General features: G+C 44.4%; 1 protein-coding gene across 9 annotated transcripts in view; it reads right to left on the bottom strand.

Moving 5' to 3' along the window:
• Positions 1-27,566, bottom strand: part of CUX1 (cut like homeobox 1) — a 268,675-nt gene that overhangs the window by 128,089 nt on the left and 113,020 nt on the right. For all 9 annotated transcript variants that reach the window (XM_033172439.1, XM_033172444.1, XM_033172447.1 and 6 more), the window contains exons 3-4: positions 14,150-14,197; positions 6,062-6,140 (exon numbers count right to left, since the gene is read on the bottom strand). In XM_033172439.1, the coding sequence (XP_033028330.1) occupies positions 6,062-6,140; positions 14,150-14,197 (127 nt within the window). The remainder of the gene's footprint in view (positions 1-6,061; positions 6,141-14,149; positions 14,198-27,566) is intronic.

The following is a 27,566-nucleotide window of genomic DNA, read 5'->3' as shown; positions in this document are numbered from 1 at the left end:
GTTTCTCTACATGGAGGAGGTTTTGCAGTGGTGGAATGGCATTCTGGAAAACATGAAGTCCAAACCACACCAGGAGTTAGAAAGTGCTCCCTGGACTCCACCAAAGGTTCTGCCTCCTCTTTTGCTGAAAGAGAGAGCAACACAGTGGAAACGCGGGAGCAGAATTTGTTCAACAGGCTCAGGAGGCACATCTAAGCCTCACTTTGAAGAGATTTTGCATTAAAGCATAGCTAATCTGTTTTCTTCTTTAAAAAAAAAAGACACGACATGTAAAATGTTCATCTGCACTAAAACAGAGGTCTCTGAACCAGTGCGTTGCAGCTGCTAGCAACCCCATAATCACCAGTGTAATATCTGCACAGAATTGAAGCATGCCCTCTATGGGCACAACTTCAGTGCAATGAGACTGGCTATCTTTATTTATCCTGTTAAATTCCCATTTGCCACGCAGTAACTCATTCATCTCCGGGTGGTGGAAGGGGATTGTGACAATGGGGTGGGGGTGGGGTAGGGTGGGATGGGGGAAGAGAACCAGAATACTAAAACAAAAGGACTTCATTACAGGCCGGTAACACTGACAACAGCCAGACAGCCAGTTATGAAACACGAGCAGAACCACAGAGGCAATTAATTTTTTATACAGCTGGTAATGTGCTTCCGAAGGTTTGGCTCTAAAAATAATTCATTCCTGACGCTTCAACTCCTTTTCGGAACGGCTGTATCTGTTCTTCCAAAACCAGGTCTCCTCGCAAAAGCGTTCGGCGATGGGTTTTCTTTCGAGAAAACGCCCACAGAGAACAACGGTTCGGTCGGGGGGGGGGGAATGGAGGAGAGAGAGGAGGAGATAGAAAAGAGAGCGTCCTCCGGCAAGTCCTTTGAAAATGCACTGTTTGGTTTTAAAGGCCACTGCACACCATCAGCAGTGCCACAAAGCAAAAGGGAGTTCTTAAGTGTCCCTTTATTTTGCCCTCAGGACGTTCTGAGCAATGTTCACAGCACAGAGAGGCCTCAAGAACACACTCGCCACTCTCCCTCTCTCTCGTTTGTGCCAGAGCAGAGCAATGCCTCAACTGGTGTGGCTCAAAGCAGCACCTTTTTTCTCAAGGCCAGTGCAGAGCAGAGGGCAGAATGCTAGCCTTAGACACAAAGACACCCAGCTGCCTTCAGAGAAGTTACAATTCCTTGGCTTCACCCAACCTTGCAGGATTCATTGGGAGGAGAGAACGAGAAGAACAATGAAGCAACATGCACACCAAAAGGAAGCAAGAACAAATTGTCACAGCAAGTCCTTGCATATCCATCCACAAATGAAACTGCATCTCAGACCAAATAAGAATAATTACACTGTGGCTTCTGAATATTCAAATGCCTTCTGGTATAATTAATTCATTAATTATTCCCCAGAAAAATTAATAAACCCACATCGCCTAGGGGTTTCTTGCAAGGAAGCTGTACCCCACCTCCTGACGCAGCCAGCCTGGTGACAGAAGAGTTATGGCCCTAAGGCCCAAGCTCCCCCAGGACTTTAGGAAGCGCAATAGAGAGCATGCTTTCAAACAACTCAAACACTGGCTGCACCAGGCTCTCCTCTAAATCAACCCAAGCTTCCTTTAATATGCTGATTTTTATTGTAAAATTAGACTCACCCTAGAGACTAAATGTTTGCAAAATAGTCCGTCCTCTCTCTTGCTAACAGGGAGGGGTGTTCTGGGCTGGGATCATGGCGCATGAAGACAGGGGTTCAGTATTTTTTAGCCTTGCACCATTTTCCCAGTTAAAAAAAACCCAAGCTACCCCCAATATTTGTTTATTTCCCCAGAGGGACACCCCCCGGCAAAGACATTATGAAAACCTGTATTCCCACACATACACCCCAATTTATAACAGTATATATCTACAAAGCATTTTTTTTTTTAATTACGTGATCCACAAGTTAGCATTCTTACATATGTGGAGTAGCAGAGTTTGGGCTGCAAGGGCACCCAGAACTGCTAGAGTTAGTGAATGATATAAATGAATACAAACGGATACTTATTTTCTGGAAATAATGACAAGCCAAGAGCTGCTGTCTAAACAGCAAGTTTTCAAAAGGGGGGTGCGGCTACTCTTTAAATTAGTAAGTCATTCATCCAGGGTATTGGTAGGTACTTTAAACAACCGAGGGCACAAATCTGCAAAGATAAAAATGCACATGCTAATTTATATGCATACATTCCTTTGGGCTAATTTGAAACAGTGGGTGGCTGGGGTCTCCCCTGCCACTGTTCTTTGCTTACAGGCAGCTGAGCACTCTGCAGTTTTTGCATTTTATTTAAAACTTCCTTTAAAAACACGGGGGGGGGGGAGGGAATGGGGCAAGAGATCCAGAGCCCTGCACAGAAGTCCCAGTGTTCAGCACTTCAGGATCACCCCTTACCAACACTCCAGCCATTTAGCTAGAAACGTGGTTTTAAATGAACAGCTTACTGGAGCTGCCTTTAGAGCCTTGGGGTGGGGGGTGATGATACAAATATTGGCTCTGTATATGATCAAAGTACCACAATAATGTTATATGTGAAAATTCAGAAAAGCAAAGTCCCTCAAAAACAGACACACTGCAAAAATTATGGGAACAGGTTGAAATGATCCGACCAGCATCTTTGTTGAAGGATACCATAAATTTCAGAAAAGAACTGGCCCCCTGTGATACATCAGATATAGGAAAGAAGTTAGGTTTTTAAAGGAACAGAGGTAGACTATATATTACTACCCAGCTTCATCACGTTAGATGTTAAGCTTTCTTGTCCAATAGTAATAAAAATAATAATTAATAATAATAATAATAATAATGTCACACAAGGCAAACTCCTAGGGCTTGCACTACAAAAGGAAGTCCCGTGTGCACAAAGTGATCTTGAACACCAAACAAAAATTACAGGCTCAATCCCCATTAAGAACTCCTGCCACCTATTTCAATAAGAAAATGGAAGGTGGAGATTCACACAAAAGCCCTATACAGACATTTTCATCAGTGTAAATAAGGGCTCAAAGTTAAGTTACTAAACCATCTAGGCCAGATCAGACAAGAGCTTCTACCTTGACCTGACCCCTACAGGGTGTCCATGCACGAGTGCAGCCACAGCTCAGTGGCAAACCACATGTTTTGCATGAGATAAATTTTAGGTATAATCCCTCAAATATGGTAGGGTTACTTTCTGAAACCCTGGAGAGCTGCTGCCAGTCAGAATTGACAATAGTGGGCCAGATGAGTCTGATTTGGCATGAGATGGACTTCCATGTTTTAACATTCCTAAAGGTGCACATGTGTACAATTCAATCTGTGTAGGCCCAGATTCACTGCAAAGTCTGGGCTTAGGCTCATTACATATAATTCTTTGGTTTTTGATGGTGTACATTAGATGTGTTTTCTCTGTTAACCCGGTTTGTCAAACCTGCAATCAGTTTTCATTTAAGGCGTATTCTAGCTGCAGCTGTTTCCTGAGCCTTATTATGGGATAGAGGAGCTGTCCTTGCTCCACCAGTCAGTCTAGAAAGCGGGTTTGCCTCCTCCTGCTGGTGAGGAGGCAAAAGACTGGCAGGAAGCTGACTAATCCAGCCAGAGGAAGGTGCTGCCCCATATTTTAGGAATGCCCTTCAGCATCATCCAGCAAAGGCCGCTAACCACTGGTTCCCTGGTTAAGGAATTCTCCCAACACTCAAATCAAAGCTTTGAAACCATGGAGTGTAGATTGCTGAATACCAAGAACCAGCTCTTTTACATTGCTACGCGACTACTTTTAGCTATAGATATAAACAGAATTTACAAGAATAAGCAGAGTGGCCTAATAATCCTTTTATAAACTATGGGTATGAAAAGGAAAAGAGAAAAAGAAGAGCCTGGAAATCAGAATGCTAGGAATAAAAGTGAAACACACACAGAGAGAGGAAAGAATCTTGCTGTATAATTATAGACAACCATGTAATAGAATCAGTTCTCATTACTCGCAATACATTTCCCAATCATATCAATTTTTGAGCTTGGAGAGCAAGCTCAGAGGAAGCACATGGCTGATGGCTGCAGCATACATTTGGTGTGCATCCTTCCCGACAAAGTTTCCGGTCTGCCTTATATTTGCCCAGGCTTTTCCTGACCCATAAAACTGGCTGTGTTTTATGTGTTTGAATACGCGGTATTCCTCTTTTATATGCTTTTCTGTGTTTTTATATTGCTGTCCCATTTGTTTTAGGTTGTGTTTTTATTTTAATCACATGCCATTTGGGGTTTTCTTTTAAAGACAGTACACCACTTAGAAGTTTTTGAAATATTTCGGTGTATATAAATGCTTTAAAAATAAAGAAAACAAATAAGAGGCAACATGACCAAGCGAGAGGACCATCCACATCCAACATAGCTTTCAGAAACAGCCTGCTCTTGAAACAACAGAATGTGAGCAAACACTCCAGTGGCAGCAGAGCTAGTGATCTGGTTGAGGTCCTGGTCTCACCATGGGATGGCAAGATGAAGACACGCTTGTTCCTAAGGTTCCTCTCCAATGCTGCAGGGTCCATAGTGCCCTTTGGTTTACCCAGGAGTTGTGGATGATGAAGCAGCAGCACTTTGGCACCTGCATTGCATCTTCAATGATCCATGGGGTGGGGTTTATTCCAGGTGGTTCAAAAGCTAATCATACCCGAAGTGGGCCTTGGCCCACCGGGTAACATGCTGTGCACTGTTTGCATGGCACTTGGATGATAAAATCACTCAGCTCTGTAGCACCTTGGATACAGCAGTATCTAGTTGCTGTGTCTAACGCAGCAACTCCCATACCAGGCTGTAAGGTTCTCAGTTAGTTGCTCATGAGTAAGCAGCCAGAACTCTGCTGTTTCCTTTAAGGTTTTTATTGTGCAAACTAGGTACAGTGCAGAGCTAAAAAGTTCATGTCTGTATCACGCGGTGTCAGAATCCGGGAATGGTCCCTTCCGGTTCTGACCCCAATGAAAGAGCTTAGGGATACGAAAACCCCACCTCCCATCTTTTTGTTTCACCCCACGACGCCTTTGGGGCGACGGAAGTTGCGCACCCCCTGTATCGCCCACTGAACTGTGTGAATGCTGGGTCTCTCGAGCATCCCCAGAGCCTCGGCTGCTTTCCCCCTGAGAGACCTCCCCCTCCTCGCTGGATGCCTCACCACTCCTCCCGCTGCTAGATGAGGTATTGCTGGCAAGGTGGGACTGGGGCTCTCTGTAACATCCTGAGAGCCCTTGTACCACTCTGTGCTGAGTCGGGGATAGTTCCCTGACACAGACACAGAATTCTGAGATGTAATGGATGCGTGCCTGCTCCCATGTACACAATGGCCTAGACATTTGACAAGTGTGTGATATTTAGCAACATGTGAGAACATACTCAGTACCTGCAACCCACCTGTGGAATGTATTCCCATCACAGAGTCTACTGCCACCAAGCCTGATGTGTTTTTAGAATAATTTAAGAAGCCATTTATTCACCCAGGCCTTTGGCTGAACTGGCATTGGAGTTGGGCGGTCTCCCCTTTCTGACTTGTCAAACAGCTTTATGCAACGGATGAATTTGTTAGTTTTATGTAACTGGCTTTATTGTGTATTATTATTATTTTGTATTGTAACCCGCCCTGGGGTTATTTTGTAATAATTCTCTGAATCAGGTTATCTTCAACCTTTTCACACCAAGGACCCACTTTTAACCCAAACATGCCTTTGGGGACCCATTTCTTATTTATTTTTTTACCCATTTATTTGTATGGTCATAGTGCTCTTGTTGCGACCCACCTTGGATCAGGCTGCAACCCACTAGTGGGCCCTGATCCAGCAGCTGAAGAAAGTGCTCTAAACAAATGAACAGTTAATCCCAGATCGTCCCCTGAAATGCTAGCCAGTAAACCTCACTTACGATTTCTTCCCATTAGAAAGTATTGCAGCGTATTGATTGGTGAAATACTTCTCAAATACACAGCCAACTGACAGGCAAAGGAGAAAATGCCCGCCAGGACATGAAACTCCAGACATCATTTGCTTTTCATAACAGGACAATAAGTCTGCATACCTGGGACATCAATTAATCTCTTGTAGACATTCAAGAATGCTGCCTCGGCTTCTTTGCTTCTTTTGCCCAAAGCATCAATCTGGAAAATAAAAGGGGGAGAAGAAAGGATCTTCAGATCAGTTATAGAGGAAGAAAATACTACCACTTACACAAGCAAGGTTAAATTTATGACTTCATAAACATTTCTGGGGATGCCAGTTCATGTCTCCTTTAAAGCTAGAAGGTCAGAGCTCCACATGAGAACAGCAGGATTGGAAAAACATTTCCAGTTCCTTAGTGTAGGCATCAGATTTTTATTTTTTACTACCAGCCTTTTACAACCAGATCTGGTTCCTGCAAAGAGGAGGGTAGGGTGAGGAGGCAGGAAGAAGAGGCAGCAAGGAATAGGCATTCCTAGTATCTCAGATTGTCCAGCAAGCCTGACTCAGACACCCTGCAGAGTGGCCTGTGGCTGTTGTGACTTGCTTGGCTGGTCCTCCTACAGTTCCCCCTCCTTGGCCAGAGCAATGCACAGACCTCTCAAACACTGTGCCACCAGTCCTAGACCCACTGGGGACTAAAGTCCTGACATTTGTAAGCTGAATGCACTTCTTAGATTTAGAGGTGCAGGCAAACTGTTGTTATTGTTGTGATTCCTTTTTGGGGCATATTTTTATTCGTTTTCAAGAATAATATCTAGGTACAGAATAAAAAATATCTTCAGTAGTACATATGTTTGTCATTTTTAAGTCAGCAACAGTTATGGCAAAGGTTGAGGAATGCCATGCATCAAGTAACAATAGAACAAATAACTATTCTGCACATACCCACCCACCCCCCATTGCTATAGCTATCCTATGTGTGAATTTTGTTGTTGCTAATGAATCTCACCTCTGGCATAAACTACTAGGTAGCCTTAAGCAAGCTTCTCTCTCTCTCTCTCTCCTCTCTCTCTCTCTCTCTCTCTCTCTCTCTCTCTCTCCCTCCCCCCCCCTCTTTCTTTCTCAATCTCCACTCTCCCATATGTAATATGGGTATAATACTGACCTCGCTTACAGGACTTTTGTTCACACCACAGCATGATAATGAACGTGAAGAGCTTTCAATACATGAAGATGCTATACAATGCTAAGAATTATTCATTAATAATAATTTTATTGGCGGCAATAGTATCAGCACCATTGCTATCATAATCACTGTTACTTTCTATATTTGGGGAGATGGGCTACCTTGATGCCTCCTGCTTTTTCCAAAGAAGCCACAGTAAAGTGGTTGGCAAGGAAGGATTTTGTAATTTCAACATTCATTCTCTCATTAACAGAGAAAGCACACCTGGTTAAAAGGTGTCAGCAAGCACAGAATCCATGCAATGTACTAGTTTAAGGGTTCACTGTATTTCGCTCTGCTCTGGAATTCTAAGAGACGTCATTTTTACTGTTTACAGTCTCATTTATCATGACTTGCAGTGGCTTGACAGGAAATAAGGCTATTTGCAATATACTATCCAGGTTGGGTAATTCCTCTCAAAAATTGCTTTGCACATGAGACTGGTGGATCAGTACGTAGGAAAAAGCAGTGCACCCTAGTCCAAAATATCCCACAGACCTAATTGCTTCCTAGGCCTTTCTACTGACCATCTTCTCAATCTCATCCAACCCAGGTTGGTCTCCTAGCTTTAGGCCTTATCTCAAGTCATCTCAAACCCCCCATGCCCCTGGCCCCTTCATCCTTTCTCAGGTTCAACTTCTTGTGCTCTGTGGACCGGAAGACCTTTAGATACTGATGTGCTTTGTGCATATCCATGTCTTAACATTGCCCTCACCGCACATGTTGCCTATTCTGGGTCTGGCAGACACAATGACACAGCTGCCTTCCCGGCAAACTGGGACCTTAGGGTGAAGGATGGGCAACTGATTGATTGATTGATTGAAGCAGCAATTGCAAGCAGTTGTGAAACTGCCCTGTAGCACCCCATGAAGCTCCAAGCGGTCACTTTGCCCATATTTTTCAACCTGCACCACCCTGCACAATTGAGCAAGCAAACCCAGCAAGCAATGGGGGAGCTGTGGCCCAAGAAGCGCAATTAATAGAGAGCAGTGACACAGCTGTTGCTTCAGAATCAGGCCTGCCTCTCAACCAAGCCATTAACATGTCAGCTTAGGAAGCGATACATCCTAACAGCCCCATGATAAACAATGCATGCTCTAAACCATTATGTAGCACTTACTGGACAGGTACAATATCGGCTGCGCCAAGATCAATAAATGCACCTTTTTTCTTTTAATGCCAACAGCGAAACCTACATCATGAACTAATAGGCTGCAGCATGTGCTTTATTTATCTCAGCAAAAAAGGAAAAGGACAGCAACTTTCTACCAAATCGTCTTCTCTGGATTAAAAATTAACACACAACAGAGTATAGCTAATTTCCAGGCAGTTTTAAAAACCAGGGATGCAAGCTATAAGTTGGCTACAGAGAAGGTCGTATCCTGCATACCCACCAAATGAACTACAGATGGCACTGGAAACTGAGCAGGTCCTCCCCTAATTACAAGAAAGGGTAGGTTGGGAGGGTCATCTAAGTATCCTGATCCTAAACTAGAGGTCAGCAACCTTTTTCAGTTGTGGGCCGGTCCACTGTCCCTCAGACCATGTGGTGGGCTAGATTATATTTTGAATTAAAAAATGAATGAATTCCTATGGCCCACAAATAACCCAGAGATGCATTTTAAATAAAAGGACACCTTCTACTCATGTAAAAACACGCTGATTCCCAGACCGTCTACGGGCCAGATTGAGAAGGCGATTGGGCCGCATCCAGCCCATGGGCCTTAGGTTGCCTACGCCTGTCCTAAAGCATTTAGGGTTTTGAAATACAACAGAGTCCAGTGAAACTGGCATAAAAATGGAGCCATGTGGTCCCAAACCTGACTCCAATCAAAACTCTTTCCTGCAGTACTTGGCACCAGCCAAATCTTTCAATTTGTCTATTTGCAAGGCACCTGACTAAAGAGTTCCAGTCTTCTCAAAGACTTAACCATTTGCAAGCTTAAAGCAGGAGTTTTAAAGGAGATCCATGTTATTTTTTCCTTTTCTTTTTTCATTTTAAGGGTTTTCTTTTTGCTGTCATCACTGCCATCCCACAACATTCTGGAAGCCCCCCTCCCCCATTTCAGTACCTAGGCTCTACAAGGTAGGCACATGCCTACTGTTACCAGAACAACCTACCACGTATCTACACCATTTGTCAAATGCTACATTTCAGAGGAAGGGATATGGGTGGCACTGTGGGTTAAACCACAGAGCCTAGGGCTTGCTGATCAGAAGGTTGGCGGTTCAAATCCCCGTGACGGGGTGAGCTCCCGTTGCTCGGTCCCAGCTCCTGCCCACCTAGCAGTTCAAAAGCACGTCAAAGTGCAAGTAGATAAATAGGTACCGCTCTGACGGGAAGGTCAACGGCGTTTCCGTGCGCTGCTCTGGTTCTCCAGAAAGCAGCTTTGTCATGCTGGCCACATGACCCAGAAGCTGTACACCGGCTCCCTCGGCCTATAGAGCGAGATGAGCGCCACAACCCCAGAGTCGGACACGACTGGACCTAATGGTCAGGGGGTCCCTTTACCTTTACCTTTATGTTTCAGAGGGGAGCCAGTTGGCTGAGGCAGGATGCCTCCCCTCTGGTACGGAAAGGAGAAACGTGCCATTCTTCCACCTCTAGGACAGCCAAGCCTCTTTGGCACTCCATCACCAAACTTCAAGGTTTTCACACTTGCTGACTCTACCGCCACTGCCCAGCTTCGCCCTCCTCTTTCAGGATATGAGTAACTTCTGTCAGTTTCACCTCAGAGTTGCTCACAGCCTTCAAAGGGGAATCACACGGCCCACAATGATTTGGTTGGCATGGCACGAGGTACCCATGTCACTGGCTCACAGCTGCTGCTGGCTTGAGTGAAGCAGTTCCTTGGCTCCGTCCACTCTGGACAGGCCAATTCTGCAGAGAAGGTTCAGAGGGGCATGCTATCCGCCCTTTGTACAAAGCACCAGTCAGATACGTTCAAGAGGAAGAATTCCAGGTCAGTTGGATATTTCCGAGACCTCTCTGTGAAGCCAGAAGTCAATTCACAGAGAGGTTTTTGGAGTGAAAGGTGTCACCCGCAAACTGATTGGGAAAACAGATTAGGCAGCAGTCTTCAGACATGCCCCAAATGCATCAAAACTGCCAGTCAGTGTGCTTGGAAAATCACAAAGAAAACAAGTTCTTTTCAGGACACAGTAACCTGCAATTTGACATTAAGACTCTTTTTAAAGGGATTGGGGGTGAGGGGAAATACTGGCTTTTTTCCAACCCTTTCACCCAAATGAAATCATGTGAACTCTTTATGTATCAATGCCCGAACCCCAAAACCAGAAAAAAACGCTCTGTACTCCTTTCCTCCCCCTAAAATCCAAGTTGCACCCATCAAATCTTCTGTAGCCCCAACCCATCACTGCCACTGCCACTGCCACCCTTCCCCACCTCCCAAATCTCATCAAGGCACTTTGCTTTTTTCATGCCCCCTTATCCCCCTGTTCTCTTTGCCTGCCTCCTTGGAGCAGAGTCCTTACAACCTACAGCTGATCCAGTGCCAGAGGCAGAGGGAGGCTCCTTCCCTGGCTAGCCACAACACACAAGTTGCTGCTGCCACAGGGAGGAAATTAAAGGGTATCAATTATCCTGGAGGACATATTAGATTTGCTGCAGATTGTTTGGGTTTTATCACAATGGCTGAGCAAAACCTTTTAATCAAAAGGCTGCAACTTTCGGAGCCTCAATCAATGAAACAAAAAGCTGTAGATTTCGACACGTGACTTCCACGATCTGGAGCAATTTGTAATAGCTTTGCTCAACAATCGCTTCTGGCAGCTATCTGGTGTTCCCCCACCCCGCCGCCGCCACCCCATTACATTGTTTCTGACCGCAACACTGCATTTATTCGACAGCAAAGCAGCTTTGGGTCTTGAAGAGGTTAACTTCTGGAGCACCTGGCTGCTCGCCAGCCTCTCTCCTCGAAATCGGTGCTAATGCAACAGAACAAGAAGCGCCCAGACTGGCCATGATTAATAGACTGCTGAAGACACTGCTTTCCACAGAACACACACTTTTCATTCCCCTGCTTCCATAGATCATGGACTTATCCTCAAAATATCTGACTGAAATTGAATTTGGCTTCTCTCTCAACCGTTCATTTCCTATGTTATGCAAGGTTATATCCTTTTTCTGCATGAGCAGAACCAAACCAGCTGCAGCTCCTCAGAAGGAAAATGTGGTTCCAATTACAAAAGCTGGCCTGGATATTGAACCACAGTTCAGATGCTGCTCTAATTGAGCCATCATGGAGCAAGTCTAAAGTAAAGAAATTGGATTAATTAGGTTTGCAAAGTTCAACGTAAGGGATCTTGGCAGCGGGATGGGGGCACTAAATAAAGCAGGTAATGCTATGAAAGAAAGCAAGGGAGAAGATGCCTTTGCTGGAGTATTTGACATTCAACAAGCTTTCGGGTCGCACAGAACTCTTATCCAGAAATAGGTTTTCCATAGGGCATTCATGCCCTATGAATGATGATATTCACCACGTAATCCAGCCTAGTCTGGTTCTATCTAAATGGGTAAAAATCTGTAACAAGCAGGAAATGGACATAAACAAGGGGTTGTGCTCATTAATGCTTGGTAATTGGGACTATGCAAGACTGTGGACTTTCAGAACCTGTAAGGAGGGCTGGAGAGAGGAAGGCAAGCGCACACACTGTTATACCATCTGCTGCCGAAATATTTTGAAACCACAGAGGCTGCTCCTTCTCTGCCTGGCCCCCAGCCCAATTTAACAACGGCTAAATATAGAATTTAGCATATATAAAATATAAATATAAAATTTAGTATACACAGCTGCATCCGTGAGCACCTATTGTTTTGGTGTGACTTACTGGCTGATTTGGCACCATGGAACCCAGTCAGAGAAACTAAGTTAATTAGTGGGCGCCACCCATTCATGTCCTAACATTTTCGCCTTGTGCCTCCACATTAAAAAATGACTGAAAGGGTTTACCTTTAAAATCCCCTTGCCTTATCAAATGAGAACTCAAGAATGGCCGGCACAGAAAATGCACAGCTGGCCACGTTATTTCAGAATATCTGCCCTCCAGCAGGCTCCGGATTAGGAACTCCTCTGTTGCTCTTGGACAGCCCTGCTATGCCACATGAAAAGAATACGGATGACCTCAGGAAATCCTTACCCAGTCTTAAAAATAGCTGCTTAATGACATCACAGAATCAGGTTTAGATGCTCCCTTTTCACATTTCTTTCTCTGTCTCAGAACAGTCAGTCTAGCCCAGGAAGCTTCAAAAGGAAGCAGTCATCAGCTTATATAAAGGGCCAATCCCACCGGAAACCTTTTTGAATTGTGTCCCGACTGCATTCCTTTTGAACTGTGAAATTCAATCGTATGCATGGAGAGTTGAGCTTCCCTCTTATTTGTTTTCAGAAATTGGTGGAAGTATAGATCTTGATATTAAAAAGAGGCTAACCGTATTGAACTGTGCAGGGATAAAATTCAACGACAGCCCTCTAGCCAAGGTGGTGTGGTTAGAGTGCGCGGCTAGGATGTCATGAATTCAAATCGCTACACAGCCATGAAGTTCACTAGGTGAATATAAGAAGAGCTGGGTTCAAATCAGACCTTAGGCCCAGTTGGTCCAGCATTCTCACTCCCTCACTTGTCAATCCCATGCCTCTGGGAAGACCACATGCAGGACTTGAGTGTAATAGCCCCTTCCTGCCCTTTCCACCCAGTGATTGGTAGCATATAGTCAATACAACTTGTGGGAATTGTTCCAAGGCTAACCTACCTTACAGGGCTGTTGTGAGCATAACATGGGGGTGGGGAACATGATGCCCTGCAATCCTCGGAGGAACAGCAGGATTACTTAAAGCATGCAAGCAAACCAACCAACCAACAAACAAATAAATAAATAAATAGATGACAACAATAACATGCAGTGGGGGTGTTTCAATCGAGCTCTTCTTCAAGGGAAATGGGTGGTAGGTGTGCCATATCTGTAAAGAGTTTCACCATTTTCTAAATGTCTCCTCAATGAAAGCATGTGATGCTTGTCTTCCTGCATGTTGAACTCTCAACTTAAAGAGAGAAGAATACACCAAACCTTGTGCTGCATGAGAGCATATGCTGCTTATTTAAAAGGGCATGCCCATGTGATTTTTTGACCCCTTGCCCACTTCCTATGAAAAACAGCCCCTAATGTCAAATTATACACTATGGGGCTGGCTCTTGGTATCCACTGCTAGGGGAAGTTGGGATCACTATGTCAGGGAACTGTGTAGACCATCCTGGGCGTAGCTACCATCCCCTTCAAAGGGAAACTACTCAAATCTGCAACTCTGGCTCTTTTAGCAGTACAATTTCAAAAATAAAAATAAAATGGGCTAAGCTGTTTATGAAGTTTTTTTTTTTTTTAACTGTCAATGTTTTACTCGGAAGCTGTACGCCGGCTCCCTCGACCAATAACGCGAGATGAGCGCTGCAACTCCAGAGTTGGACACGACTGGACCTAATGGTCTGGGGTCCCTCTACCTTTACCTGGTTTTGATGCATTTCACTCTTATTGTTGATTTGGTTTAATGAGTTGGTGGGGGGAGTTGTCCTATTATTATTATCATCATCATCATCATTATCATTATTAAAAAACAAAGTACGCTAGTTTGGGAAATATAAACTTGAAAAGTAGTCTTGAAATAGAAGTAAATTAATGTGTTATGAATCAACAGCTCTGATTCCTCCCACTAGCAACATCTGGGCTCTGGGACAAACTGCTCCCGCCCCATTGTGGCCTTCCAATGAGAAAAACAGGTTGCCCGCTTCTGATTGTGTGTTTCAATCACTTCTTTAGAGTGCTATTTTAACAGATACAAAGAAAAAAATACGATTGCGCTCAAAGGTAATCCTCATTAATGTAATACAAATTAAATTATGCTCTCGTAAGAGGGAATCCCAGTCCTTAAAGGAAACACACACCACCTTGAAATAAAGAACATGAGAATAAAAAGCGCAAACACTTACCTCGCCCTGGAAACTTTTCAGTAGTGGAGCTACCTGTTTGCGCAGGTCCTGGAAGATAAAAGCAAACACACATACATTAAGAAACAGATCACTAAAAAAGCAGCTAAAAATGCAACTCGTTGAATGCATTTGATGTAATTCCATCAGTTAGTCTTGCTGCACTTCTACCAATTTTATCATATTAGCTGAAGGCTGATTACATTTTTAATCGAAACACTGCTACGAGCAAGGAGTTCAGCAGAAATCCATTTTTAACTGGCTTATGAATCCAGCCTGATACACAATTACGGTTGTCCCAAGGGAGGAGAATTAGTTAACAAAAGCCTGTAGTAATGTTGGATAATCAGTGAACTCCTTCAGTCTAACAACTCAACTGAAACAGTGCAATGAATGACTAATGGGATGTAAAACATGTGTAGCCACATGGAAAGGGATCAAGCTAGACCCCCGTTTGAAGCACAGCCTCCTCCTGACGAGCCAGGAATTGGGCATCATTTATTTAGATTTACAGCCTTGCCTGCTCCATGGGATTTACACAGCCCTGCATAAGGAGAGGGAGCACACGTCATTAGCAACCCCCTTGCCTCTCTCCAAAATCCCCACCTCCAAGAGGAGAAGGCTTTCATTGAGCTTTGTGCAAGGCCTTTTAATGCCCAGCCCCCAAAGTTAACACTATCGTAACTGTAATTAAGAGAATCTACGATAGAAAATCCTCAAGGCAGAGAACGAAGAAACAAAGCAAAACACAAATAAAATCACCAAAAAGAATGGTGGGCAAAGAGATCAAATTGCAGCCAACAACAACAACAACAACAACAACAACAACAACAACAATAAGGTGCCTTAAACTCTGACACCTTGAATGCATTGTGTGCAGAAGCCAGGGGTGTAAATTACAGAGATGAAGAACATTAAAATAAAAAAGGAACATCAGAACATGCACTGGGCTAGTGTTTCAAGGGCCCAGATCCTGAATATTTAGCTGATCTCACTGGGCAGTTGGTTCCATTATCTGGGGAGCAACACAAAGAATGCCCCAACCAATGCTGGAACCATCAATAGGTTCTTTAAACTGGAGCTCAATGATATATTACCCATGGAGCCCTGGGGCTGAGCATGTGAAGTTCTTGACTAAGCCTGTCCCCTACTGGAGGCTGGTGTGAGGAGTCAAGACAGGCCGGAGGTTTCATCCCATAGACACTAGGCCTGGTCAAATTATATTATTCAGTTATTGAAATACGTTCAGCTTGACTTTCTGCCCCAAGGCAGCTCGCAAAAATAATTAAAAATGCAATAATAAAACAACGGTATTAGTTTAATTATACATGTAGACCCATGTCCCCTTAAAGGGACAGGGGAACAGGCTGACCACATTATTCAGACATCCATATAGCCATTTTCCAGGTCACTTGTGCCTAGGAAGAACTGCCTTTGGGTGACCAGGCAGACTCCCATTTTATCTTGGAAGAGACAACCTCTCCTTTCTCCTCCTATCAATGACCAACAGGGGCACAAGTGGATAGCACAAAAGGACTATTGTCTTCATGCCTCACTTGAGGGCTTCTCCAAGAGTCTACCTGGCCACTGCTGAGAAGGCCAATGCCTTTAAGTTCTGCTTATGGGCTTCCCAGAGGAGACAGCTGGTTGGCTGGATAAATGGGCTCTTAGTTTGGTTGTGGGGGGTTGTCTTCTTGTGTCCCCTTGCAGGAATTTCTGGGTAAGACTGAGCCCTAACTCTCACTGAAAACATACTGCTTTTACCTCCCTCCCCACGTCCCTTTGCCTGCCAGGAGCAAATGGGCAGCTCCAACACTTCCCATTATGGAAATGATGCAGTGCTGGGGGCTTCGCTGGTAGTGGGAAGTAGTAGGGGAGGGGAAATGGGTGCAGAAGAGAGAAGAGGTGGGAAAAACCCCTCATGCACATAATTGTTGGTTCTCTCTGCTGCTGACCTGAAATATTCTTCTAGATTTATTGTTGGATATTTTTGAAAATTCTTTATCCAACCATATCCCTCAATTTTATACCACTGCCAGCTGCAATTTCCCCTTTCTTTCGACTAAACTGGACAAACCAAAAGGGAAGGAAGCCGCAAGGCGTGATGCATGAGAAATCTGTAATGTTGGGAGAACAACGAAGGCTGTCTGATGATTTGGGTCACAATCAAAAACTGGAGGAGGAGGAGAAGCCAAGGCCAGCCTTCTGTAGCAAGTCACTAATCACACATTAGAGCTCTGAAAGTCTATGTGGCACTGAACACTTGAACAAACAAGTATTTGTTAACACAAACGACTGAAACGTTCCAAGCACTTCTTTGCAAATTAAACTGGTAACATCGTTCCTCAAAACTATCTCTTGCTGATTGCCACAAGACAGCAATGAACCATCATGGTCTAAAAAAAGAAGAAAAAAAGAAGGCAAGCTTTTTACAGTGGGTTGAAGTCAGTCAGTCAGTCAGTCAGTCAGTCAGTCAGTCAGTCTGTCTCTCTCTCTCTCTCTCTCTCTCTCTCTCTCTCTCTCTCTGTGTGTGTGTGTCTGTGTGTCTGTCTGTCTCTTTAACAAAGCAAATGTTCATACACACACACAAACACATTCCCTTCTCCACCAAAAAAGGAAATTATAATATATGGAGATGTTTGACAGCAGGGATGAAGAATCTGTGGCTGTTTTACTCCGACTCTCTTCAGTCCCAGCCAGCATGCTCAATGGTCAGGGATGATGGCAGCTGGAGTCCATCTTAAGGAACACAGGCTTCCCATCTCAGTTTCTCGGTCAAAGGAAATGTGACAACACACAGTTTTTAGAAATTGAGACTATGGCAGGGAGAGAGGAGGAGTTTAACTTTTCCCCACTGCCGTGATCTCGACACTCCCAACAGCTATCCTCTCAGTTCACAGCAGCACTTAATTCCCCACCACAGAATTGCACGTCTGTAAATAAAACATCACACACTCACACACACACACACACACACTTACACTTCACTGTTGAGATAATACATGTGCAATCCATTACTAGCATGTTAAAATCTGGAAATCCTGCTGAAATCCAAACTGAGTGGAAGTAAAGGGATATCAGAATAACCAATTTTTTAAAAGTATTAACAGAGGGAATCCAATCATCCCGATTGAAAACCAGTCATCCAAACATGGGAAGCCGTTTTCTACCTAGTCAGATTGTTGGTTCATCTGAGCCATTACTGTGCACTCTGACTTGCAGAAGCCCTTCAAAAGCTTTCCCAGCCTACTACCATAATCTTTTAAGATGGAGATGCTACAGACTGAATCTGGGGCATTCAAGGTTGACACCAAAAGGTGTGCCTTTTAAGTTTTACATTGTTACAGGCCAGCCTCTGCTGCGAAGCTGAACTTGTAACTGCAGGCAGGCAAATGTTCAATGTAAGTATAGCTGAGAGGTATCGAAGACGATGGGGAAGCTATAAGAAATAAATGTAAGAAACCAGTCTCCTCCACCTCCCAAACACATCAATCAGTACCACTCTGCCTAACCCAGGCCTCCTCAACCTCGGCCCTCCAGATGTTTTTGGCCTACAACTCCCATGATCCCTAGCTAGCAGGACCAATGGTCAGGGATGGTGGGAATTGTAGTCTCAAAACATCTGGAGGGCCGAGGTTGAGGAAGCCTGGCTTAACCATTCACCTAGGTTGCACAGGTGACCAGGAATTCCATGCTGATGACCAAGCAAGTGGGCCAGTGGAGAAGGAACAAATGGCTTGGTCATTTCTCAGCCAGTCCACTTGGTAGAAGGCACACTTTTTACTAGCCTGCCAAGAGGTGAATACCCTGCTCATTCCTTCTAGCTGTAGAGGTCATGCATATATTAGGGGCACTGTAGATACAAGACCTTCTGTTTGGAAGAAAGGGACGACTAAATGATTTGGTGCCTTGATTCCATACAGCTGATTCTGTCGCAAATTATGCAAGAGCCACCTAACAATATAGATTTTGCACCTTCTGTTTCAATTTCACTATCATGGGTCAGGTGAACAACTTCACCTTTTTGCTTTCTGTCGACAGCTGTGGAGAACCTTTTGATCCCTAAATGGTCTTGCCTGCTGTATGGCTGTCCCACCCACCCCTCCAGTGTGTGTGTGTGTGTGTGTGCGCACACAGAGAGAGAGAGAGAGAGAGAGAGAGAGAGAGAGAGAGAGAGAGAGAGAGAGAGATTGTCTTCCAGAATTCTCCAGCTATTTGCAGCCCTCATTTGACAAAATGACCCTCCGGGGATCCTACGACCTAGACAGGGTTCTCATCCGTAAAGTATTGTATCTGTAAGCAAAATGAATTTGGAAGGAAGAAGCTCCTGGATTCCCTGACTCTGCCGTGGTTCGTCTCTCTCTCTCTCTCTCTCTCTCTCTCTCTCTCTCTCTCTCTCTCTCTCCAAACGTCCTGCACACTGGCTGGAGAGAGTTGGAGTACTGATGAGAAGGGGGGTGGAGAGAAGCAGCCCGGTCACATCAGCGTCAGTGACATCATTAGTTCAGCTGTCGCATCCAATTGTGGAGCCGGCTCATCACACAGGAGACGCTCCAGTTTTCCGACTGTCTACCCCTTTTGCATTTCCTCCCTTGTTAGGAGACATTTAATAAGGAACTAGCAAGTGACCCTACACTGAAAATTGGCCAAGGCTGAACATTATGATTCCAGATGCTTTCTGACAAGAACTTGAGAGCAACTTATCAAGGGGGGAGGTATTTGACTTGCTCAGGCCACATGAAGAGAAGAACCAGCATGTACTCAGCATACAAAACGGGGGAGGGGGTGGAGACGGCAGGGACACACCATTTCTTGGAGACAAAATGCTTACAAATAATGTAAGCCAGAGTTCCCCATAATTCTGTTAGCTTGAGATAGAAGCACACATTCCCCAAGGCATTTAAAGCATGGACAGAGCAGTAAATATTCACCCACAGTTGTCCTTGTGGGTCTCTGCACGAGTCACTCTTTTGGCAGATGCAGAAAACAACTCATGCAGAGAGGTGACGGGTACTTCTTCTCAGAGCACATAATTCTGCTGGGTCTTTGCATCAAGAGCAACTGAATCAAAGGAGGCTGAATTTATGGAGCTGAGGTCAGAGCAGCTACAGTAGTCACCGAGGGAGACAGTGGGCAGCCTCTGCATGGATGGGTATTTTGGACTTCCAGGAGTCTTTCAAAGTTTGTTTGTTCTTGTGATGTGCTTGTCATTCTACCACGGAACACACAGTTTGCTCATTAGTGGCATAGGTTGTTGAAGAACAGAGAAACATTTCCTGCATATAAATTCTTAACGAGAATATAGCAAACAGCCTCCACATATTGCAGCTTAAAAAACAACAACACCCATTGATCAGTGGGAAGGAGAAAGGCAAAACACTGTCACACGTCAACAGGGTCAGGTTCTGTGACAAAGAGCCAGGAGCTGACTGGCTGTCCCAAAGAACCAGAGAGGGAGGGTGTTAGTTGCCTTGCCAGCCCAATGTAGTGAAAATAAGGGATAGAACTTAAACATAAATGAAGACAGAAGGGCATTCATCCTGACCACCCTCCCCCCATGAATATTTCCCTTTTATATAGCCAACTAAGTCACTCACCACCAAGTATTTAATGGCAACCAGCTCCCATTAATATTAAACCACATGCTAAAACAACCTGGCTTCTCAATAAATACATATTGTTTTGCTGCCCATAAATGGGGCAGGCCTTTGTGAAGATTGCATCTTGGGAGAACTATATGATCTTCCAGAACATCTATTTGCATATTTACAGGTCAAGAAGAAAGGGAAGAGTAAGAAAAAGCAGCAGGCAGTACTACTACCCTCAAGGCAGAATGAACCACTGGGCCGTTCATTATGTGCCCAACCAGTCAACGATCAATTCATTTACTGAAATACTTGTTTCAACCAATGAGGTTATACACTGCCCTCCTCAGAAATCTATTCCGTGCTACAGCAAAATAAAATTACACTATTTTTCAATTACATCTCTGTAGCTAGCTACTTCTTCTGGCTTTAAAAAAACAACACCAAACTTAACTTTTACATTAGCAGAAAAAGAGCACACTGGTGCTTTAAGAATTTTAGGCCACAGATCTTGTGAAAATTCCATTAGCTTTAATTATTTATCAGAAGAAGATTTAGATTACTGTTCCTGACCTATTTTTTCCGGCGCACAGGCCCGCCCAGCAAGGAAATCAAAGAGAATGGCATTTGCAAATAACTTACTGAGGTTGAGCAAGTCTGGTTTTATAAGTATGAATCAAACAAGAAACATGTGTCAAGATGCTATACACTTGCTTCTGGAACAGCTGTATGGTGTTAGTGTTCCAACCTTGTATTTTGACATCAAAACTGCATTGTCAAGTTTGCTCAGACACATCTGGGCACTCCCTCCTTTGTGCTTCCTCCAAAATCTCCAAGTTTTGAGTGTTCAAGTCAGAATGTTCCAGTTCTCTGTGGAGAAACTACCAGGGGTACATTTGCCCACATATGGAGTGAATGTAGTTGAAGAACTATCTGAATGACGTTTTGTAAAAAATCAACAAAACTGTAGTATATGAGATCCTGATAGTACCTCCAACAGCATATGCCAGGAGTTTCAAATATAATTCAATGGCAATTTTATTTATTGAAGGTTATAATTCTGGAATATTATGTTGATGAACAAACATGCTTGTGGGTGGAAAGTTCATGCAGGAGACATATGTAGGCAGAACTGGACCCTTTTATGTCATGCTGAAATTGAGCGAGACCTACACAACTCAGAATGAACATGGCATAGATATGATTTGAAATTAATGCAGGATGTTGATTTCACTATGCAGATACTTGGAAGAATGGGTAGATTTATTGTTTACTTTCATGCATTTTTTTTAAATTAAAAAGTAACCATCTTGGCTGCCCACTTGCACACGCATAACGGGGTGAGTGGATCCGAGTACCAGGTATATATCTGGCACCAGAGTTGCTGTTGCTACTGTCACTACATGTTCCTCCAAGTGCCAACACAGTGCTAAGGATGTACAAAAGTAACCTAAGCTCGGGTCCAGGGGGACTTACCATCTGAGGCAAAAAGGACAAATGCAGTTGTAGTGCGTGTAAACAGATTTGCAAATGGGCTTGAGAGGGAGGGGGACACGGAGAACATGTGTTGAAGTAAGAGAATTGCTTCAAAAACGTTTTTGTCCTGCTTTTCAGACAAATATTTTCTCTTAAAGCAGCTCACATTAGCAGCAGCAGTAGTAATAATTATAATTATAATCATACACGTGCCCCATCTTCAGGGTTATAAACTAAAAGTGTAAGACACAGAAGGGTAGGGGGAAAGGCAGAGGATACATATCAGTTTTGACAATGGAAAGAAGAAGTCCCAGCGAAAGAATAATGGATACAAAAACTTACGGCATATGCAGAAACGGCGAAACTTACCGGAAAAGTAAGAAATCAAGACAACAAACTTTTTTTTATATGAAAGAATGGGAATGGTTCATTGAATATTTACAAATAAACCGCAAACAGATAAGAACATTGGCAGGATTATTGTAATAAACCTGCAGTTTTAAAAAGTATATATTTAAAGTAGAGGAATAAATGAGTACATTACCATATTTTTCGCTCCATAGGGCGCACCGAACCACAGGGCGCACCTCGTTTTTAGAGGAGGAAAACCAGAAAAAATTTTTTTCTGGTTTTCCTCCTCTAAAAGGCTGGGAGGGGCGGCGGAGAGATGCTGCTGGTTCTTCCCTGCCAACCCTGATCGCCAAAGCAGGCTTGTTTTTGCGATCGGGGCTGGTGGGGAAGAACCAACAGCATCCCTCCACCACCCCCTGCTTCTTGCTGAATGCGGCGGACGCGGGAGGGCAGCAGAGGGGTGCTGCTGGTTGCTCCCCGCCACCTCCCTTCGCAAAAACAAGCCGGCGTAGGGGGCGGGGGAGGTAGGGGGAGCCCAGTAGTGAGCATGCTGGCGGCGGGGGGGGGGGGAGATTAGCCCGGGCTGCTCTTCCCCCCCCCCCATGCCGTCGCTGAAGCTGTCGCCAGCGTGCTCCACTTTTGAAAGCGGAGCACGCTGGCGGGGTGGGGGGAAGAGATGTCCGCAGCGACGGGGGAAGACGGAGCAGCCCGATTTTGGGCTGCCCGTCTTTCCCCCGCCCGTCTGCCGATGTCCGTGATGATCCGCTCGAGGGATCCCACTGCAGTCAGTGCCTTCGCTCCATAGGACGCACAGACATCTTCCCTTCCTTTTCATGGAGCGAAAAATACGGTAAGTTAATTTGGAACATGCAGAAAATATAAAAAAATAAATTTAAGGAACTGCGGAAAGAGGGGGAAGGAAGTGGAGTTTTGGAATGTTTAAATGATTGTAAAATTATTGAAATGCATAAAACTGGGGAAAATAAATAAATAAATAAATAAATGTTTGGCAATGAAAAGAAACAAAGTATTGAGTTGTTTACTGGCAGGTGGGGCCATGTTGATGGCCTTCCTGCACAGAATACAGTGGTACCTCTGGTTATGTACTTAATTCGTTCCGGAGGTCCGTTCTTAACCTGAAACTGTTCTTAACCCGAAGCACCACTTTAGCTAATGGGGCCTCCCGCTGCTGCTGCACCGCCAGAGCATGATTTCTGTTCTTATCCTGAAGCAAAGTTCTTAACCTGAAGCGTTATTTCTGGGTTAGCGGAGTCTGTAACCTGAAGCGTATGTAACCCAAGGTACCACTGTAGTACTGCAACAGTCACAGCAGCACTTGGAGCAAAGCGTTCCTGCAGCTGCTCCTTCTCCAGGCCAGGAGTGGGGATGGGAAAGTCCTCCCCTTGCAATGATGCTCTTCCTGGGCAGCACAGGGTAATGTTGGCCCTCTGAATGGCACCAGAATGTGCCTCCCTTCGTTCTGCAGTCCAAGGGCCACCCAAGTGCAACAATGCCCAAACACCGGCAGCAAAGAACCCGCAAGGCCGCTTAGCAAGCTCTCTGGCCTGTGATCACAGATTATTTTCACTGGGTGAGTGTGCTCCCCCCCCCCCTTGCAAAGATCCCCTCCCCTTTATTGCTTTCAAGTCTGCGTTTCCTTCCAGAAGCAAGATGACACAATATACTAACTTCCCCTGAGGTATCCGGGTCCTTTCTAAAGCCTTGCTGCTCACTATGGCAGACTTGAAACAAAACGAAACAACTGCTCCTGTGTGCAAATGCTGATGGGCTGCCTTCGCTATTGTTTACAGGGCAAGCTGCACTTGGAAAAGGCTGTTGAATCCACAGACGTCAGAATCAATTCTTTTCACACAGCTTTATGAGTCAATCTCTCAAACTGCACATATTTCAGAACACACTAATATTGTACCATCAGTTATGAAACAGTAAGTTAGCGCCGTCCAGAAATGACAGAACGGGAAACTATTTCCCCCCTCAATCACTTATGGAAAATGTCAGGGGACAGATTGCTTTTAAGAGAGACTACTCAAACCTGATCAATAAACACACTTTCTTCTATCGAGTAAGTCATAGAATTATTCAATTCTTCCATTCTGTCACGACCATACTTTCTTTATACCTACTTTTATCTTGCAGAGGAGTAAATTAGACATATGCAAATGAGTGTAATGAAGACCCAACTAGTTTATTCTTTTTTCAAAGAAAAGCAGCCTTGGAAGGCTGTAAGAAAAACGGAAGAGGAGGAACGGGATGCATAATCCTTTTCCTGGGGGCTATATTTTTTACCTCTATGCTGGTGGACATATTAAGATACTGCAGTCAGTGTTAAGGAAGCAGAACTTATAGGGTTCAGCAAAGCTGGAAGTGACAGGGCTGGTGATGTTTTGGTGCTGGTCACAGAAAATGAAGCATGTTATAGATTTGAACGTGGTGAGGGCACACTCTTGCAAAGCAGCTCAAGGGAGGGTAAAGTGGTTACACCGCTTCCCCATTCCTGCCCCAAGGAATGTGAAGAAGAAACGGCAGCTGCCTGGGAGTTGCCACTATCCCAGTCCCCAAAGTGGCCTCTCCCTCCCACAGCGACCACCACAGGGATCCTGAAGAATCCACATGCCCGGAGGGGATCAGATAAGAAAACAGAAACAGATTCTTCCAAACAAGTGTTTCTTCTGTTCCACTCTAAAGTTTGAAATGATGCTTATTATTGTAAATTTTATATAAACAGCTTTGCAAGGTCCACCTGAAAAAAATAGTACAGTCGTACCTTGGAAGTGGAATGGAATCCATTCCGGAAGTCCATTCGACTTCCAAAACGTTTGGAAACCAAAGTGCAGCTTCTGATTGGCTGCAGGAAGCTCCTGCAGCCAATCGCAAGCCGTGGAGGCCCCGTCGGACATTCGGATTCCAAAGAACGTTTGCAAACCGGAACACTCACTTCTGGGTTTGCGTCGTTCGGGAACCAAACATCTGAGTACCAAGGCGTTCGAGATCCAAGGTATGACAGTATATAAGCACCCCAAAAACAAACAAACAATAGTGCAAAATACTGGTAAATTCGTTTGTGTGGTGATTTTTTTCCTTTTTCTTAACTTTTTAAAAAACGGTTGGCGATGAGTACAAGGGTCCAGAACACGCTCTTTCCCCCAAGCAGAACAAACCGCGATCATGGCCATCTGGAGTCAGCAACTCCCTTCCAAATCCCCTGCACTTTCTCAAAGAAGTCTGCAACCTCCTAAGGTGCATAGCTGCAGAAGGGTGACGGGGACTAAGAACCATGCAAAATGAGGAAAAGAGAGTGAGCGAGAAGCAAAATGCAGAAGAGAAAAATGTGTTTGTACCTACACAGAGACCACAAACAACATTTATGTAGAGCATCACACGTGTTCAAAGGACTTCACATTCTTGCAACAGCCCTGTAGGGTGTTCCTATATTGTAGACCCGAGTGGGAGAGAACAGACACAATGGTTTTCATAGTATTACCAAATTAGTCCACAGAAAAGGCATCATTTCAACCATACAGCTCATGCTCTTAAGACACACTCGCTCCTATGCAGATTCATCAGCAAACTGGAAGCACCAGCCTTTTCCTAGCTTATCTATGTTCTCATCAGCCCTTGGCCATTTCTCTCTCCTTCCTACCACCACTGGCCTCAGATGCACTCAGAGTGGCCATCAGCACCACAACCGATCTACCAAGAAAATACATACATACATACATACATACATACATACATAACATACATACAATAAAAGGGAGCGGGTGGTGCTGTGGTCTAAACCACTGAGCCACTTGGGCTTGCTGATCAGAAGGTTAGAGGTTCAAATCTGCATGACGAGGTGAGCTCCCGTTGCTCCGTCCCAGCTTCTGCCAACCTAGCAGTTTGAAAGCATCACGTTGCGCCAGAATCAGAGTAGTCATGCTGGCCACATGACCCGGAAAGCTGTCTGCGGATAAACTCCAGCTCCCTCGGCCTGAAAAGCAAGATGAGTACCACACCCCATATTCGCCTTTGATTGGACTTAACCATCCAGGGGTCCTTTACCTACATACAATGTTTCTCAGTGACTCACAGAATAACACAAAAATAGACTTCAAGAGATCGTCTCCTACAACCTACTAAAAACTCCTATGAATTTTGAACCACTTGGGTTTTATATTCCTTCTCTTGGTCCACTGTCCATTTGGAGAGTGTCCATTTGGAGATGCTGGAAGCATGTGTGGAGTAGCCAGAGAATGTGTTGAGTGACAGACCTACCCTGGGGTTCAGTGGCCATAACTAACTCCCAATAGTTTCCTCGATGAGGTTTGCTTTAATTAAAACTCCTGCCCTGCAAGGGCTGCCCTCTGACAAAACTTTGACCCTGAACAACAAGGAAGAACTCCAGAGAGCTCAGGTTGGTAGGAAAGGTCAAGATTATCCTCCCCTTGGCACTCTTCTTGCTCTGATATGTGCCTGGAGACTCTGGGACGAACTAACCTGTATAGCCACCTGCCCCCTTATGATGCTGGGTTGAACAACTGGAGACTTCCCCAGTATGCAAAGTGCATACCTGTTGAACTACAGAACTTGTTTTTTGAATGACACTATGGAAGGTCCCTCAGGCACCACCACCACATTTGTTCACACAAGCAGTGTTTTGGTCTTAAAAGGTACACACAAGCACCAGAGAATATGGCCATTACTGGGGCTTATTGGAAGATTTGGAAGAGCTGGTTCACAAAATGAGACAAAGAGCCTAATGTCACAGGCCAACTATGGTGAGCCACACTGTTTGCAGTCACCCCCACCAACCCAACCCCTTTCTATAATATCTATGCCTCTCAAGATGTGAGCTCTAGGTCACAAAAGATTTAGCCAGGATCATCAGTCAGCTTTAAGCAAATAGCGGTTAATTTGCTGCCAGGATCCTTATAACCCCAATTGAAGGTAGAAAGTGATTTAAACATACAGCTCTTGGGATGAAGAAATCCATCTCAGGAATGGTTTCCAAGACAGTTTACTTTCTGCCAATTGTTGCCTTTCAAGAACCCTAATAATCCAACGTAATGCATCATACAGTTTCCCTCCACCCAACTGCTGTAAAGACACAGGTTGGCATTGAAAACGGCAACTGAATTCCGCAACTGGCTGTTCAAACAGGCACTTTAGAAGTCCAAAATGTGATCTGCAAAAAGAAGGAATGTCCTAGTCTCATAAAGTATTTCTCACTTTCACATACTTACAGATAAAGCTAGTTGGTACCTGCATGTGCCCTTCAATTATCACGTTGAGAGCTTATGATGTGTGTGCATGCATGTAAAAAAATTTTTTTAGAAGAAGTAGTGTTTCTCTGCAGGAGGGGTGGGGAAACTGTGGCCCTCCACACATTGCTGGAATTCAAACTCCCATCAGCTTTGACCAATAGCCAAGCTGGCTGGAACTGGCGGGAGTTGGGGATTCAACAAGGTCTGGAGAGCTGTAGGTTCCTACTGCTGCTCTACAGATAAGACCAGCACATTTCCAAATGTAACTAATATGTGGGGACTAACTTATTTTTTCAGACACATGTGTTATGTCTATATACTTATAACAGAGCCATAACTACCTTTGGGCTCCCACTCAAAAATGCATCTGGGTTTGCCATTCTGTAATGTGTGAATGAACCCTGTGCATACTGTGATTAGAAGAGTTTTGTTCTGCAGTTCAAGTAGTACTTATCGGAAAATACTCTCCCTAACTAGTGTGTTTAGTATGTCCCTATAGGGAATCAGTAGGCTTCAAAGAGATAAAACAATAAGAAGGAATCTGGAACTCAAGTCACATTAACACACAATTCTAAATTCACAAGTAATCCAAGTACACTGCAGAAGAAAGACCAAAAAAGGAAACTCTCAAGTCTTGAGCTCCATTTTCTCCTCCTGTCACTTCAAGGCATACTTGCTCAACAATCAATCACACCACTTTCCAGTGCAAATTTAAAACAGAGGTTATGCTTGCCTATGCCA

The sequence above is a fragment of the Lacerta agilis genome, chromosome 15, assembly GCF_009819535.1.
Source record: "Lacerta agilis isolate rLacAgi1 chromosome 15, rLacAgi1.pri, whole genome shotgun sequence".
Lineage (NCBI taxonomy): Eukaryota > Metazoa > Chordata > Lepidosauria > Squamata > Lacertidae > Lacerta > Lacerta agilis.
Note: the sequence above shows the minus strand (reverse complement) of the source record. Positions and strands in the feature narration are given on the sequence as shown.